General features: G+C 47.8%; 1 protein-coding gene across 6 annotated transcripts in view; it reads left to right on the top strand.

Annotated features, from left to right (window-relative positions):
• The window catches only part of FILIP1 (filamin A interacting protein 1), a 776,040-nt gene extending 760,734 nt beyond the window's left edge, over positions 1-15,306 (top strand). For all 6 annotated transcript variants that reach the window (XM_085610966.1, XM_085610969.1, XM_085610967.1 and 3 more), the window contains exon 7: positions 13,869-15,306. Coding sequence is in view for 2 of the 6 variants with exons in the window: in XM_085610969.1 (XP_085467095.1) it covers positions 13,869-13,909 (41 nt within the window). In the remaining 4 variants the exon portion in view is untranslated. The remainder of the gene's footprint in view (positions 1-13,868) is intronic.
• Positions 15,307-16,782: the final 1,476 nt, after the last annotated feature.

Genomic DNA, 16,782 nt, shown 5'->3' with positions numbered 1-16,782 from the left:
CTCCCACCGTGCTGATTCCGATCGTGTCCCACTTCTCGAAGCCCTTCGACGTCCACAGGGAGCCCAACCTCTCAGACGCATACAGCGGTGACGCCCGGGTCAAACGGTCCTTCCACCCCATAGCTGCATTAGCCGCGTGCCAGACACGCACCATGACACGCGTCGGTCCCGTCAAACGGGAGTCGGGCGCGCCAGCGTAGAGCGCTCGATTGTAATCGCCACCGGGCAGGAGCATCTTATCCATCTCGAATGCCGGGTTCAAGGCGGGCCCGTAAAGGCCATGATTAATTGCAGCTAGTTGGGAGGCCCAGTAATACCGTTTAATGTCAGGGAGGGCGACCCCCCCATCGTACCACGGGAGCGTCAATTTAGCCAGAGCAATGCGCGGCCTCCCGTCCCAGAACAGGCGCCGCTGGAGGCCCTCCACCTCACGGAAATAGCGTGCCGGGACCAAGTCCATAGTATTCTGGAGGGCGTAGAGGAAGCGTGGCAGGGACATCATTTTAAACAAGGCCGCTCGGCCGAGCGGCGAGAGCGGCAGACGCCGCCAGCGCACCACGTCCTCCCTCAAACGCCGGAGGGGGGGCAACAAATTCCGCTCGTAGCGGGCCTCCGGGTCAAGAGTGATATAGATACCCAGGTACCGAAAACCTTGGGAGGCAATCTGGATCGGACAGTCCCGTGGTAGGGCCGGAGCCTCCCCGGAAAGCACATACACACAGGATTTCGCCCAGTTGATGACCAGGCCTGAGTTGCGACCGAATGAACGCAAAACATCAACCAGGACGATCAGTGATTTACGCGGGGAGGCGAGATACAGAAGGATATCGTCAGCATAGAGGGACACACGGTCCTCATGCTCGGGGGTCCAGCGGAGACCACGGATAGAAGGGTGCCACCGCAGCCACTCCGCCAGGGGCTCCAGGGCCAGGGCAAACAGGAGAGGCGACAGGGGGCAGCCCTGTCGCGTACCCCTCCCCAGCGCGAATGGGGCCGAGACTCGCCCATTCACTACCACCTGCGCCAATGGGCCCGAATATAGCAATTTGACCCAGCTAATGAAACCCGGGCCAAACCCAAATTTTGCCAGCATCGCCCAGATGTATGGCCATTCAAGCGTATCAAACGCCATGGTGGCGTCCAAGGACGCCAAGATGGCCGGCTCCCGCACAAATGGGACACGCGCGAGCACCCCGTGCAAGCGCCGCAGATTGAGCGCCGTGTTGCGGTGCGGTATAAAGCCAGATTGGTCTTGGTGGACCAAATCGCCCACCACGCCAACCAACCTGTTGGCCAACACCTTGGCGAGGATTTTGGGCTCCGCGTTCAAAAGCGAAATCGGCCGATAGGATGTGACCCGTTCACGGGGCCTCCCCTCCTTGTGGATCACCACAATTGTGGCTAGACGCTGGTCCGGCGGGAGGGAACCCCGCGAGTGGGCCGCCAGGAACATCGCGCGCAGGTGGGGCGCCAACACATCCGGGCGTAGCTTGTAGAGCTCGATGGGAATACCATTGGGGCCCATGGCCTTGCCGGATGCAACCGAGCGAATAGCCAGGGCAATTTCGTCCGAGGTGGGAGGGGCGTCCAGCGAATCCCTGTCCTCCACCGTTAGGGAGGGCAGTGCGATGTCCCGAAGCAGGGCATGGGAGTCTGCCTCCGAGCAGGGGGAAACCGGGGAGTAGACTTCGCGGAAATAATCCGCGAAGCAGGAGACAATGGCTTCCGGCTCAGTGACACACGCACCATCAACACTCTCAATCAAAGGCACCACACGGCTCGCTCTCTCCCTCTTATCCAACCACGCAATCAATTTGCCAGCCTTATCACCCACATCATACAATCGCCCCTGCTGCTCTCTACTGAGGCCCCTGGCCGCCTCCGTGACGAGGGCCCGATAGGCCGCCTGCTTTAGGTGTAGAACATGCAACTTGTCGTCTGTTACCCCGCTTCCCAGGTCACCCTCCAGGTCTGCAATCTCGGCCTCCACCCGGGTCACCTCCTCCCGCTCGCGCCGCCGGGCATGGGAGATAAAGGAGAGGGCCTCCCCTCTAAGGACTACCTTGAAAGCCTCCCACAGGGAGATGGCCGAAGAGACCGACCCCACATTCTCATCGAAGTATCGCTGTAGGGATTTGATCAAATCAGCACAAATGGTGGGGTCGCGCAAATACCATGCATTGATTGGGGCCACCCTGCCATCCCCCCTCGGGAAGACATCGAGATGCAACAACAATGGGGAGTGGTCTGAGATACCCCGCGCTAGATGGCGCACCTCCCCCACCCTCCCTGCGTGGGCCGCCGGGACAAGGATGTAATCAAGCCGCGAGAGGCTACCATGGGCACCCGAGTGGAAGGTGTACTGTCGCAATGCAGGATGCTTTAATCGCCAGCAATCCACCAGGCCCAGCGTGTCCAGAAGGCCGGGCAGCCACGCCTGTGCCCGGGGGAGGTCCCTAGGGGGATGGCGATCCATAGACCCAGAGGCTACCGCATTAAAATCCCCTCCAACCACCAGCAGGCCACTCGGAAGGTCCAGAAGGAGGCGCCCCAGGTCCGCAAATGTGGTGGCTTGTAACCCAGGCGGGACGTACACTGATATAAAAATAAACACTCTACCCTCCATTCTTCCCACCAGAACAGTGAAACGTCCCCTCTCATCATGGCGCACCTCATCAATCTCCAACGGGAGCGAGTTCTTGATCATAATACCCACCCCCCGCGAGCCCGAGGTGAAGCCAGAATGGGCCGCCAAACGATATCCCCGCCGGTTCATTGCATGAAAGGAGTTACCTATAAGGTGCGTCTCCTGCAGGAAGACAACATCTGGCGAAATACGTTTTAAGTACTGCAGGACCACACCACGCTTAATCCTATCCCCCAGGCCGTTAACATTCCATGACAACACAGCCAAATCCCTACCCCCCATCATACGTCGAAACAATCGGTCGTCCCCCATCGAGCATCCTAAAAACAACAATATAGTAGCGGGTTTGCCCTGCGGTGCTAACAAACAACACACCCCCCCCACCCCCCGGTCCCAACAAAACTCCCCCCTCCCTGCACCCCTGCATGAGCCCAGACAGCCCCCCCAAAGTGCAGTGTGCCTGTCGCCCCATAGCTAAAATACTAACTAGTCCCCCAGAGGAGGAGGGAAGCCCCCAACAGACCCCGCACGACCTCCATAGGAGGGGAAAATGCGCAATCAATAAATGGTGAAGGAACAACGTCCAGAGCACGGCCTATGCAGTCACCCCTCAATTCTGCTCCGGCGGGCCCTCCTCGCCAGCCGCGTCCCCCCCGCCCCCCCGGCCCCGATCTCCCGGCAGAGTGTCCAGCCAGTCCCCAGCCGCCTCGGGCCGGTCGAAGAAGTGCGTGCGACCATCCACCTCCACCCTCAGCTTAGCTGGAAAGAGCATTGAGTACTTGAGGTTCAGGTCCCTTAGGCGACGTTTAACACCAAGAAAGCTCTGCCGCTGCTTCTGGACCGCCGGGGTAAAGTCTGGGTAGAAATGTACCTCCATGTTGTCAAGCTTGACCGGTCCCTGTTGTCTGGAGGTCTGGAGGATAGCATCTCTGTCCCGGAAATTAAAAATCCGGGCAATGAGAGGCCGCGGCGGGGCACCAGTCTTAGGTCTGCCCCCGGGGACCCGGTGAGCACGCTCCACCGCAAATAGCTTACTCAGCCCCCGGGGCTGGAGATGGGTCAGGATCAACTCTTCCACGAAGAGATCCGCCGCCTCCGCCTCTCGTCCCTCCGGCACCCCCACAATACGGACATTATTCCTCCGGGCCCGACCCTCGGAGTCCTCCAGTCGCCGGTCCATCAGGGCGCTCGCCTGGCCAAGCCGGCGCACCTCCTTCTGGAGGGCCACCACGTCTGTCGTGAGGCTCGTTGTGGTGTGGGCCAGGGAGTCGACTCGGTCGTTTGTTTTGGACAAGTCTGCCCTCACAAGGCTCACATCCACCAGGACCGAGTCTATTTTTTGCGCCAAGGTGTCGAAACGCTGGTCCACCGAGGCCTTCATCTCTGCGATGGCGCCCATGACGTCCCGGAGGGTCAGATCCACCGGATGAGCGGATGCCTCCGTCGGGCCCACCGGGGATGTGCGCGATGTCTCCGGAGAACCCTTCTGGAGCGTGTAGCGGTCCATACTATTGGCCTGGTGCGCCGTGCCACGGCGGGTCGTCTTCACCTTCGCCCGGTCGCCATCTTGTTTGGTGGACATGCTGGCTCCTTCACCGTCGTGCCAAGCACCCCAGACGGGCCACTATACCAAGTCACGGGTGCCAAGGGGGGGGGCAGGGGCGACCACCGAACCGCGGGTCAACCCACCGCCGGCGGGTCAGCCGGGCTCCTGGACAAGGCCACACCACCACACCCCGCTCCGCAGTCCGACCCCGCTTGAGAGCTAGGAGGGCGCAAAAGCGAAAGCGAAAGCGTGGGGTACGCCAGTCGCCCAGCCCCGTTCGCCGCTGTTATTCACTTTGTCCCCGGATCGCCCCACTACTCCAATCCGGGGGGCCGGCGAGGGGAAGGCCACGACCTTCGATCGATGCTCCCACCGGCGTCCGGGGTCCGATTCGAGCCCAAAAAACGGGTGGCGCCTCAGCTCCGGTTCCCCAACACAGTCCCCTTAACAAGGACAGGATATCGCCAGGATTAATTCAGGAGGTCGCGGAGGTCCTCGGGAGCCTCGCACCTACGCGGCCATCTTGGTTGCGTGCTAGGCTCCTCCACTCTCGAATTTTAATACTCTATTCTTTACTGGGGGCAAGGCATTTTCCACTAATTTTGTTACAAACAGATGCGGGTATGATTCGCTACTTGCTCTTATGCCACTATTTATACCAAAACATTTCTCGAATCGGGCATAGTAATCACTAGTGTCTTCATCTTGCTTCTGTTTACAGGCTGAAATTGTACCCCAATCTTCCTTTTTCGTAGTTAATAAACGTGGCAGTACCTGTACTAGTAGACCTGGTAGTGCTTTAGTTTTGTCCCCAAGCCCCGAACCTGGACCTCGGGCCCTTTCTTCTGCTTCTAATGCTGACCATTCTATCTTTTGATCACCTACCTCCCACTCTTTTTCCTTGAGTTTCTCATAAATGCCAGCAGGCATCAACACCTTTAATATTGTCATGATGTCGGGGTAGGTATACTCTCCCATGAGTAACATGTCTTTAATTTCTCGGTGAAAACCCGCTGGGTCCTTGTCATGACTGGGTACTACTTTCTTCATTTCTAACAATTCTATTTTCGATATAGGCGTATATACAAATACACGTTTAAACTGATTGTCCTCGCCTTTTATTGGGTGTACTTCTCGTAAGGGATTCTGTCTATCCAGGTGATACGTTGTTCTTTCCTTGACAGGCAATGAGACATGCTCTGAGCATACAAAAAGAATATACTGTTTTCTAGATACTAGAATTTCTTTAATTAATTTGGTACCTGGACCTCTCCATTTATTCATAAGCAATTCAGTCAATATGTCAGGTAAGGGACCAGGGTCCGAATGCTGACTCTGATATAGTATAATGAGTTGTTGAATCATATAAATCCCAGCTAACCTTTGTTCATCTGGGGTAAGATTCAAAAATGTGCGTACTACTGTATCATCACTATATTTTCCGGGACTGTCCACCCAATGGACAGCTGCCCTCGCTAAATCTTGTTCATCCATAGAATCGAGAAAATGATAACCCCTTCGTTCTCGGAGTAGTTTGTCGGCGGTTTGGAACGAATGCTCGTTAGACCTTATGTTAATTATAGGTATTTGGAAATTCCTGTCATTATCTGGACATATTGGACGTATTGGGTCAGTATGCCATCTAGTCTGATTCCTATTACAAGATCTTCCTCTACCTACATAGGCTATGGTGTCTGACTGTCCGGCGGGCAGTCCTGACCCTTCTTCCTCGCTTTGCTCGAACTCGTCTACCTCTAATCGCTCTTCGTGTAGGCGTTCTATTTCTTTACGGATCTTTCGGCACATGGCTATTATACAATTTTGCTTATCGTGTCTCCCTTCTGATATATTCTGGCTCCATTTTGTAAGAATTTTCATTGCTTCCGGATCTACCCCCGGTCGGTCTTGATTTCTGATCACACAGTTTATGAGGAAGCGCAACAGTTCCCCCTGTATCTCTACTTTCTGGTATTCCATAGCTCTGTTAATACATTCTGGATCTCGCCCTGTTTGAACAAAATGATATATTTTATCTAGATGCGCAGTCATTCCTGGTAGCTTCGCTAAATACCCTGCGGCTCGTCTGATACGTAATGATGCCAGGATCATTTCGTCCTCTTTACCGAGCACCGGGTCATATCTACAATCTATAAGAAGTTCCTTAAGCGTACGATCACTTACGAATTTGGGTGTACGTGAATGCGCTGATTCTTGAAAAATAAGTTTATTTATTCTAGGTGGCGTAGAAAAAATATTGGTAGCACCTCCCGTGGCCCCGTCTGGGGCGTCGGGTGTGAAAGGATTCGTCGAACGTGACACAGCAACTATAGGCGTGGACTCAGCTATAGAAGTACCTGTAGGAACAGATGCAGAAACAGATGTGCTTGCCGGAACTTGTGACTCGATTTGTTGCTGTAGGGATACGGGTGCTGGATCTTGGCGTTGGACCTCCCTGGTATGCGGCCTACGTGGGACGGAATTAGCATACTCGGGAGCTGCGTCATCTAAATATGAGGAAAGAAAAACATCTTCTGCGGTTCTAGGATGCCCCTTAGGATGTACCTTTATTGGGAACAATGGGGTTGGCAAGTCTTTTGGTGTTTCTGGAGTAGCCTTAGGTAATCCTTCGGCCAGAAGGGGATACATACCATTCATAAGGGTATTTCTTTGTCTGTCTACTTGTTCTGATTTCACTCGGATACCTTCCTCAATTAATAGATTCTCTCGAACTTTATTGGAATTCTCTTTACTCTTCTCTTCCTGTCTACGTGCTTTTTCTGTTCGTCTATGTGATTCTTTACGCCACAATTCAACGGCGTCTTTCTGTGACTGTCTGACTTTCCTTTTCCATAACTCTTCCTCGACTTTCATGATGCACTCTGCATCCCAGGTCCCCGCTGTGGACCACCTCTGACTTTCTGGTAATCCCTTGGTATAGTCTACCCATAAATCAAGAAATAATATAGCGTCTAAGCCATGTTTGTGATACATAAAGTGCCCTGGGGTGTCCCTAGGAGGAATAGGGACGGCTTCTTCGAGAACCCCTTTTCTGGTAGTGATCTGTCTTAATTTCGAAAAGAGCGGCATATTGAGAACTGACCTTATACTTGATTTTGACCTGATACTTGAATTTGAACAGACATAATACAATAAACACGATAATGAACAGTCATTCATACCACGATATACTTAATCACTTTAAACATTAAACATTAAACCTTTAACTGAAACAACAATGATGATCGTCTGCATAACTAATCACCAAGCTTAATTCTCGACAATAACTGGACAATAACTAGACACTTCGGAATACTTCGGAATACTTGATATACTGCTAAACAGTACAGATACACTGCTAAAACAGTGCAGACCGGATTTGTGTACCCAAACCCGTCTTGACCGGCACAACCTATGTGCACGTCAGAAATGCCTCCCCAGCAATGGTACTCACCGGGTAGCTTCGGAAACGGAAGGCCTCAGTAACTTGAACTTGAACCGGACTGGACTGGACTCGACTCGACTCGTCGGACACTGGGCTTGACTTTGGACTGGTGGGTCTCTGTATACCTCGGATCTTGCTCTCTCAGCTAGGCTCTGGTCGGGATACTTCGCACTTCTCACCGCCTCGTCTGGGTGTTGATCGCAGTCTCAGTCGCCCCCGCTTGACCGGAGGGAGATACAGGAAATCCTGCTGGTACGCGTTATTGTCCGTCCAGCTGTGGCAGGAGACCGGGCCTGCAACGCACCGCCGGCGCGTGAGATGAGAAAGTGTCCCTGTTCGGGCGCCATCATGTGGTAAATATTTCTCCTTTACCGGGACTGAATTTGATACAGAAACATTATAAAATAGCTCAGTAAAATGAGAGGCAGAATCCGTGATATTAGAGTTTCGGAATGGGCTTTATTCCGGTGATCGATTATAATCGGTTGCTCCCAATGTTCCGTCACCACGAAGGTTCAGGAAGTGAAGCACATACTTTATTGACAAGAAGTAACTGTTATAGTACATACATTATAATGAAGTGAATACAGTAGGCGTAACAATTGATAAGGACATTGACGTTTGGTCTGCATAACTAGAAAATGGGTGTAATAATGAGTAAAAAGGAACATGATTGGTTATGATGTCATACATAGGTGGATCTATAAGATAATACTTGGCCTAAATGCGCGCGCAGCAGTATGACGTGTAATTGACGTGTAACTAGGGGGTGACGGGGATTTGACATTTAGCTCTATATGTGGAGACGAGAAGTCTGGGGGGTCAAGTCAACCTAATCCCAAATCATATCTAACATCCTATGTTTAAAGAACTATGTTATCCACAAAAGAAGGACTCTCGGACAGAATCTATTCTATACTGACTGTGCGTGCGTGTACAAGCGTCTAAGTGTCTACACTGAATGCGAGGGGGTAGGAATATTCCATGGTAACAGGGCTATGAATTACTTGCATGAGGACAGAGAAGATGGGCCTTTTTGCTTGGTAACTGGAAGAATGTTTACTTAAACTACTAGGCAGGAATGCATCGGCTGAGGGGGAAGCAGATAATTCGAAGGTGAAATACAGTTCTTGGCAGAGAATAGGCTGATGTCAGGCTTCGTGAGCCGCGCAGAGAATGAGACAAAGTTCATGGTCACAGATGCAGGCTCGGACTGGAGCTTTCAGAGGCAGAAGGCAAGAGGAGTTTTGGTGACAGAATCAGGGCCTACTTGCCTGGACTGTAAAGTGGCATAAGTGAACCATATAAAGCCGGTGGCCTTTCATATTTAGGAATGGAATATCCGGCCTATTCATGGCGGATCTGTCAAAGGACATGTTGACGGTGGACGCACATGTATTTGCGTCTTCATAACTGGAACTGGAGGGAACATATATGTACTTGTGATATGCACATGGAACCGTTGGGGTCCAAGATAGGGGACACAACCGACCAGGAAAATCCATATTTCCACAACAGAGGCAAAGGGATTATCTCATTGTATGGGCCTCTGCACCCCAGGCAATGAGGGAACACTCTCTGGTGATAGCGAAGGCTGTATGGGCACCAGTGCTATCTGTATTAAAGAAAGAGACACACAAGCATCTGCTGCCCTTTCTGTAATACCAAAGTCCCCCCGGGGGCACAAAGCAGGTGCACATGCTCGTTGCGCCTCAAGGGCACTTTCCATAATATGGCCCTGGGTGTGTCGATTTGTATCTACTCATTGATTCTTAATCATAGAGTTAACTTGGTGGCTGAGTAAAACTTTTATACTAGTGCCTTCTCTCTTTGAAACTTGTGATGTCTTTTATGGTTTGGTGCATTCATAGGTTCTTGCAGTTACAGCCAATTGCATCACTGCAGGTGACAGGTGGTGCTTTTTTTTATTCTTTGGGTCTTCTTGAGAGCCATAATCTTTTCTTTGTTTACCTACTTATTGTGAAAAGGGGGCAAGAGGATGAAGTTAAGCAGGATGTATAGGCATCCTCATAGCAACTCATGTTGGCAATGTTGATCATTCATTGATGAGTTTTTTCTTCTGATGTCCCCAAGGAGTAGTGATAGATGCTTGTAAGTAGGAGAAGAGGAAATTATACGGTGCTTTAAAGTCTATCTATAATGTACAAAACTGAGGAAATGCCAAACAAGCCAGACCAAGTGGTTATGGTTAAGGTTAGAATATTTTTATATAGTGGCGTTCACCAAAGTGTTTGGTGCTGTAAGACTGAGAAAATGGTTGTCTGGTAGATTCCACCGGTAAAAGAACTGGAATTTGCAAAAGTTCCTATAGGTTAAAAATATAGGTTTTCAGTAATTTCCTGTGTTCAGTGAAGGAAGCTTGACAGCATAATTTAAGAGGAAGGATATTTTAGGTTTTTACCCCCGCGATGGATAGATGAAGTGCATACTCTTGTGATTTGTAGCAAACTTTTTGATTGAAACATAGGGGCTGATTAGGATGGCGGGCGGACTTTAGTCCTCCCGCTATCCCAGTGGAAACGGGACCAGCTGCCAGACATGCGGCTGTACTACAGCCCTGATTAGGATGCGACCGCCACCCTGGTGGCCGCATTCCGCAAGTTAACATTGCGGCGGTTGCTGCTCACAACAGCCCCCGCCGCAATGTCCAAATGAAATGACGTGCATTCCCATGCACAACGTGGCAGGCACCGCGCGGTGCCTGCCACCTTGTGCATGGCAATGTAGGGGGGTATCATAGGTACCCCCCAAGTGCAACCCCCCACCCTCGCGGGGTCCCACAACTTGCATCAGAGCGATTCACCACCAGCCTTTCCCTGGCGGCCTTGCCGCCAGGGAAAGGCCTTAACAGCAATACATCCTAATATGGATGCCGGTGCCAGCTAGGCACCACCACCTTAATTGTTCCAATTGCCGACTGGCAGAAAAGCGGTGGATGCACTTTGTGTCTGCCACGAACCCCCCCGCCATGGTGGGGGATTTCACTTGTTACGATGTCGGCTTGGCACCATAATGAGCCCCATAGTTTTCTGGCTGCTATATAACAGTTCTTTTGTGAGAAATTGAGGTTTGTCTATGTAGACCAACTTGCGGGCAACAATCTTTGCCTTTAATAAGATTTTATTCTGTACTGGGACAAATGCAATTTTCTAAGGGGTGGAAAAATTGAATCATATTTCTTTAACCCATTTAGGAGAGGTAAGGCTGCATTTTGTATAATTTGGAAGTGGTAAATTAATTTCTACGGAGTCTCTAAAAATATGGCACTCTGTAGTCTATTTTTGATTGATACAGTGTGTTGACCACAGGAGTTCTTAATTTTTTTCAAGAACAAGCATTATTGACCATCAAGGTTTCAGGTGAAAAAGCATGTTTTGCTAATTTTTGAGACATGGGTCTCAAGACCTATATCAGAGTCAATGTGAATTTCAAAATTGCACATGCTGGTGGCTAGAACAGGAGAAGGGCATAAGAAACTTGCAAATGCTAGTCACGTATATGATTTTATGCTGTTAAAAGTACCTCCATTTTAGCCTGATTCCATTTCAGATAATTAGCAGACATTCACCAGTGGGTGACCAATAGACTATCGGATAACATTCACTCTAGTCTGTTATTGGTTCTTGAGTGAGGTGACAAACCAAGGGTAAGCTGTGTATCATCAGCGTCCCTGAAGAATCCATTCTCCAACTACTGAAGTACATTAGCCAATGGTCGCAGGTAAATGATAAAGAGCAACGGTGATAGAATTGAACCCTGAGGCACTCCACAGTCAATTGCTGCAAATTGAGAAGAAAATGGAGGTACCATTAACATTTGTTAATGATAAGACAAAGTATTCTGCCCATCAAACAACTGTACCAATAATGCCGATTCTTCTGAGTCTTGTGATTAGGATGCTGTTGTTTAAGGTATCAAAGGTTGCAGAAGGTCAAGTGGCACAAGGGCGCTTTGACCTTCAGCATCCAAAAGGTTTTGTAGATCAACCAAAACCAAGACTGCTACAAGTTCGATGTTGCTACATGCCAGAAACCCTGCCATATGGATATTGTTAGATTCCACAATGACGTGTAGTTGAAAGAAAACAAATTTCTCCAACAGTTTGATAAACAAGGGAGCAATGATATGGGTCAAAAATTATTGGGGTTCAATGGACCTGAAGAAGGTGCTTTGAGCACAGGCTTAACCACTGCGAGGCTGAAGTACCACACCCGTTTCCAAGGAACAGATAAGAGTAATAAGGTCTCCTATGTCAATGATATTATTTTCTGCATGTATTGACAGGACATATATGTAATGGGGATAAAGGGAAATGACTAGTTAATATGGCTTCATCAAAATGTGACTCAAAATTAGGATGCAATTCATCAAAGGTTATATGAGCAATTTCAGGAAAGAGAATCCATCCAATCAGTTCTCACTCAATATATTCCCTAACAGATAGGAATTGTTCAGTTAAAAAGACCAATAGGTTTTCACATGTCATGAGATGACATTATGTAAAATTGAGCAGAAGTGGGTTCTTGAAACTCATTTACAATTTTAAATAGTTCCTTGGGCATGTTAGGAGCATTCAGAAGCCAAGACGGAAAATATGACTGTTTAGCTACTTTAATTTTTTTGGTGTTACTCTTTAGCCTTTTCAAAATATTTATATTTTTATTAATTTTTGTAACCTCTCCCAAACTGGCTTTATATGGGACATAGTTCTGTTTTGCATTTGGCAAGTTCAGCTGAGAATCGTGGACCAGCGGTCCTTCTAATGAATTTAGAGTGAAAGTAGATAGGAGCTTATTTCCATTTTCATGCATTTTGTTTCTACTTTCCAGCAATCGCCTATTAGGTGAACCTGTGCTGCCATCATATTTCCACTTTACTAAATCTGTCTGCACAACCACTGAGCTATTCCAGAGTGCCAGGTGCCAGGGTAGATATAGGCAGCTGAGGAGGTGTTCATGACTTACTGACCGCCGCTGTCATAACCTAGTTCCAGCTTTTAATCTTTTTGTGTGTTTTGTGCTAACCATGAGGCATGTTCGAATTGTATAACTCTAGAGAACTTTGTACCTTGTACATGCTCTGACCTAACCAGATGACACGCCTTATGCGTACTTCTCTTAAAACTAAGAGTCATAGCATGTCTACCATGTCCCTGCCTGCTCTGTTTTTTAGAAATATACAGTATGATGTGAAGAGGGGAATAGGGCAACATCTTTTGGTTCACGGCATTTTGATCACAATCTGACACTTCTGGTGTGACTTAGGGCCATATGTATCATTATTGGAAATAGCGATTACCAAATTGCAATTCGCTACAAATCGCAATTAAGTTATGGCCATTCCTAATGTACGAACCTCCATGAGTTCCATTTAGCGATTCCTAGTGGGTTGCAAATCGACCTACGTCATGAATATTAATGAGGTAGGTTGCAATTTGCGACCCATTATGAATCGCTAAAATCACAGGAATGGTGGCCTGCTGAGGTCAGCAGACCACCATGTCTGTGATTGCTTTTAAATAAAGCAATCGTATTTTTTTTTTAATGCGGCCCATTTTCCATAAAGGAAAACAGGTTGCGTTTAAAAAAGAAAAATTAAAAGTTTTCTTTTTATTTTTTTAAGAGTAGGCAGTGGTCTCCTGCTCTGAAAAAACGTTTTCGCTACATTTCCAATGGGAAGGGGTCCCTTGGGAGTCCCTTCCTATTTGTGAATGGGTTACCAACTACTTCAAGTAAGTGGTAAAATGTGAATGTTTTGCGACCACATTTCGGTTATAACATTCTTACATACCGCTGACATTCGGTATTAGGAAGGGTTGCCCTAAACACGCCCCTTCATAATAACGAATTGGTATGTATGCGCAATTCCAAGTTGTGATTCGGTAACAAGTTACTGAATAGCAAATTAGAATTCATACATACCAAAATGCATTTTACAGGTCGCAAATGGCCCTATTCTGCGTATCGGGTCATTTGCGACTATAAAATGCATGATACATATAGCCCTTATTGAGGGATCTGGAAGTTCTATAAATTTAAGAAGTTTTCCCAATTTATATAAAATAGTACGGTGCTGCTGAGCAGTAATGAGTAGGCATTAAATCTAAGGCTTATTATTGTAATTGTGTCTGCGGTAGAACAGACACGTTTCAACACTTACAAAAAATATTGAACATGTTATTGTTTTTGTCTTTGTTTCGTTATTATTTCCAGAAAGCATCGTCATCCATCAGCTACGGCTGAACTCAAGATGAAGAGAGCAGTGTTTGCTGAATCTGTAGGACAAACAGCTCATGAGCACCACTTCATTGGGCCACTGGTGCCGTCATCTGTCGGCAACGTCTTCGAGGCTGCATCAGGACACCAGCGAAGGCTTCTGACTAGCACAACACCATCCTCAAGTCCAGCGCAGTGCCCATCCTTATGTCATAAACCACATGGTAACAAAATGACACCACCTGTGTGCCAAAGGGAACGCAGCACTGTTCTGCACGTGGACAATGTGGAACCTTCTCGATTTCAGTAATTTTCTTACCATTGCAATTTAATTTATTTTACAGTAACTGTTGCCAGTCCCTTGTTACGTAATCAATTCTCTTGGCTCTAGCCATTCATGCAATGGGCATCAAAGGCTCCAGGACGGATCTGCCGCTTATTTAGAGCTGCGCACGTGCTTTGTAAGCAAGAATGCCGGGCTCGTGCTGCTGCTGCATCCAGTCCACGCCTGGCTTGCACGAGACGCGTCTGTATGACGTAAGAAAACAAAGAGCCCTTTTGTACCTGCGAACAGAATTGAACCATGAACGCGTAATGTGTGTGATAATCTACCTTTCCCTTGTTTCGCACTGCCTATTAAATTAGGAAATCCAAACAAATGTGTAACTGCATTTTGGTGTTTTCTACCTTGAATAATGCTTGGGCTCTCTCATATTTTACAACAAACATGTCTTTTATTTTCATTTTTCGGTTGCGGCCTTTAACATGGCTTGTGCATAGCCTAATCTTTAAAGTAGAAATCACACCTATATTTCAGTGAAGGGTTTCTCAAAGTCACTGATAAAGAGAGCCTGGGTTTGCATGCATACATTACACCGAGTGTTTGGTACACACGCCCTACATGAGACAGATTTTGCATTTCGCATGCAGACACACCCTTGTTTGTCACACACGTTTTGGCCGCTGGTTCGGGAATAATGTTTACTCACCAGACGTAGGTTGAGTTTTCATTTGCATTACATGTAAGTAAAGCACTGCAGCTAAAGACGCAGACCTGATGTCAGGTGGGGCGTTGAATTACATGGCCGCAGCCACACCCCCATTTTGAAAAGTCAGTAGTTTACAACTTTCCACGGGAAACTAAATGTTTCCAGGCGTTGAAACCAGCATTGCTCCTCTCCGAGGACGAACTAGCACCCTTAGACATGATGAAATAAAGAGCAATGGATGATGGGAGGTGAAAAAAGCGCGTCACGGTAACTCAAAGCTGCAGTAAATAAAGTATTTTAAATAGACATGAAGAAAATGTCATGCAAGTAATGAATGATTTCGAAGAAGACTGTGCGAAAGGGAGTATGTCAGTATGACAGCAGTTTTTTCAGCGCTTCCTGCACTATTTCACAGCATTGTGAATGAGGCGCTAAGAGAGCGACTTGCACCTCGCGCAGTGTGGAACTCAATCAGACCATCCCGCCCGCCCCCCCCCCCACCCCCCCCCCCCCAGACTGAATACACATTGTGTGCATAGGAAATGCGGTGCTTTGTGGTTTTCGTACAATAAACACTGATTTGATTATTTTTTTTTTTAAGTGAACGGATTTTTTTTAAAAGGAGTGTGTCTTTTATGAGTCTGACCTCTCTCACCAGTCTTCAAAATACACGGTCTTAGCTGACATTTCTTGGGCAATTTGACACTCTGATGCTAAGGCAGAACCTTTTCCTTAATTCTAACATTGCATTGCTCTGTCTTTTGGTCAGCGCCGTTTGCAAACCTCAAATGATTGAAAAACACAAATGCCAAACCGCCTAGTATCAGTTGTGACTGCAATGCAAGGTGTCCGATTTTATGGTAGAAAAGTCACATGCATGTGGAACGTTCCAGCAGCATAGAGCACTCTAATATATAACTGATTAACTGAGGAACAAGAAGGGCATTTTCGACATAATATGTAAGTGTGTCGAAAGGGCTGAGCCGAGTACACGTTACCACGGCTCTGAAGGTAGGGTCTTGAAAGCTGAACAGTCAATAAGGGTTGAACTCATACATATGCCCTCGTTCCAAGAGACGCGCTAAAAAAAATTAATGCATTTCACACTCGAAAATCCGCTATGAAGCCGCCTGACAAGATTACCAGTCAGCCTGTGATTTTAGCACATGCAGTGTTAGTACGTGCAACTGCACAAAGTTATTGTAAGTACTGATACTGTCCAACACAGTTTTTATGCTGAGGCACTCACAACAAGTTGGGCAGGCAGTATGTATTATTTACCACCGATGGCAGTTACCACACGCATTGGTACGGTATTTACAGAATGTGGCAGATACGCCAGATTCAGAGTTTTCACACTGAAAATGAGGCTTAACATTCCTCAGCTAACCCCACATTCTGCTCATTTGTCTTTTTTATGGGCTTTTTCCTCCTTACATTTTAGGAGGTTTAGCCAGACCATCATCACAAGTTAAGGGCTAAATTCTGATTCCAGTGTAAATTCTTATTTGGACCAGAATTGCAAGTTTTTGATAAATAACACTCAACGTTTTTCCCTAGTAGATTTCCAGCAGATCAAACCTTCCGAAATTCACCAAAAGAAAAGGCCCAATAAAAGGGCAAAGTATTGGGAATTTGGCATGTTAAAAAGGATTCTGCATATTAAACCTTATTTTCCTGCTGAAAACTCAGAATAGAAATTATTTACCAGCTGTGGTAAACACCTCCTACTGGGGTTACTGGTATTTACCATGTGTGGAAAATACCCCACCCTATTCCAACCAACTTGTAACGAGGGCCGTAATTGTATTTTTTGCAAGTGGTCTGCCTTGCAGCATCACTAAGTGCCAAGGCAGATGGTTCTGGCACTCTGCTGCTGGTCTCAGAATGAGCTGCTTTCTGGGCTCTAGATGTGCTCCCCT

Source organism: Triturus cristatus, chromosome 6, assembly GCF_964204655.1.
Source record: "Triturus cristatus chromosome 6, aTriCri1.1, whole genome shotgun sequence".
In the NCBI taxonomy this organism is placed as follows: Eukaryota; Metazoa; Chordata; class Amphibia; order Caudata; family Salamandridae; genus Triturus; species Triturus cristatus.
The sequence above is the reverse complement of the archived record's forward strand: the minus strand, read 5'-3'. Positions and strand labels throughout refer to the sequence as shown.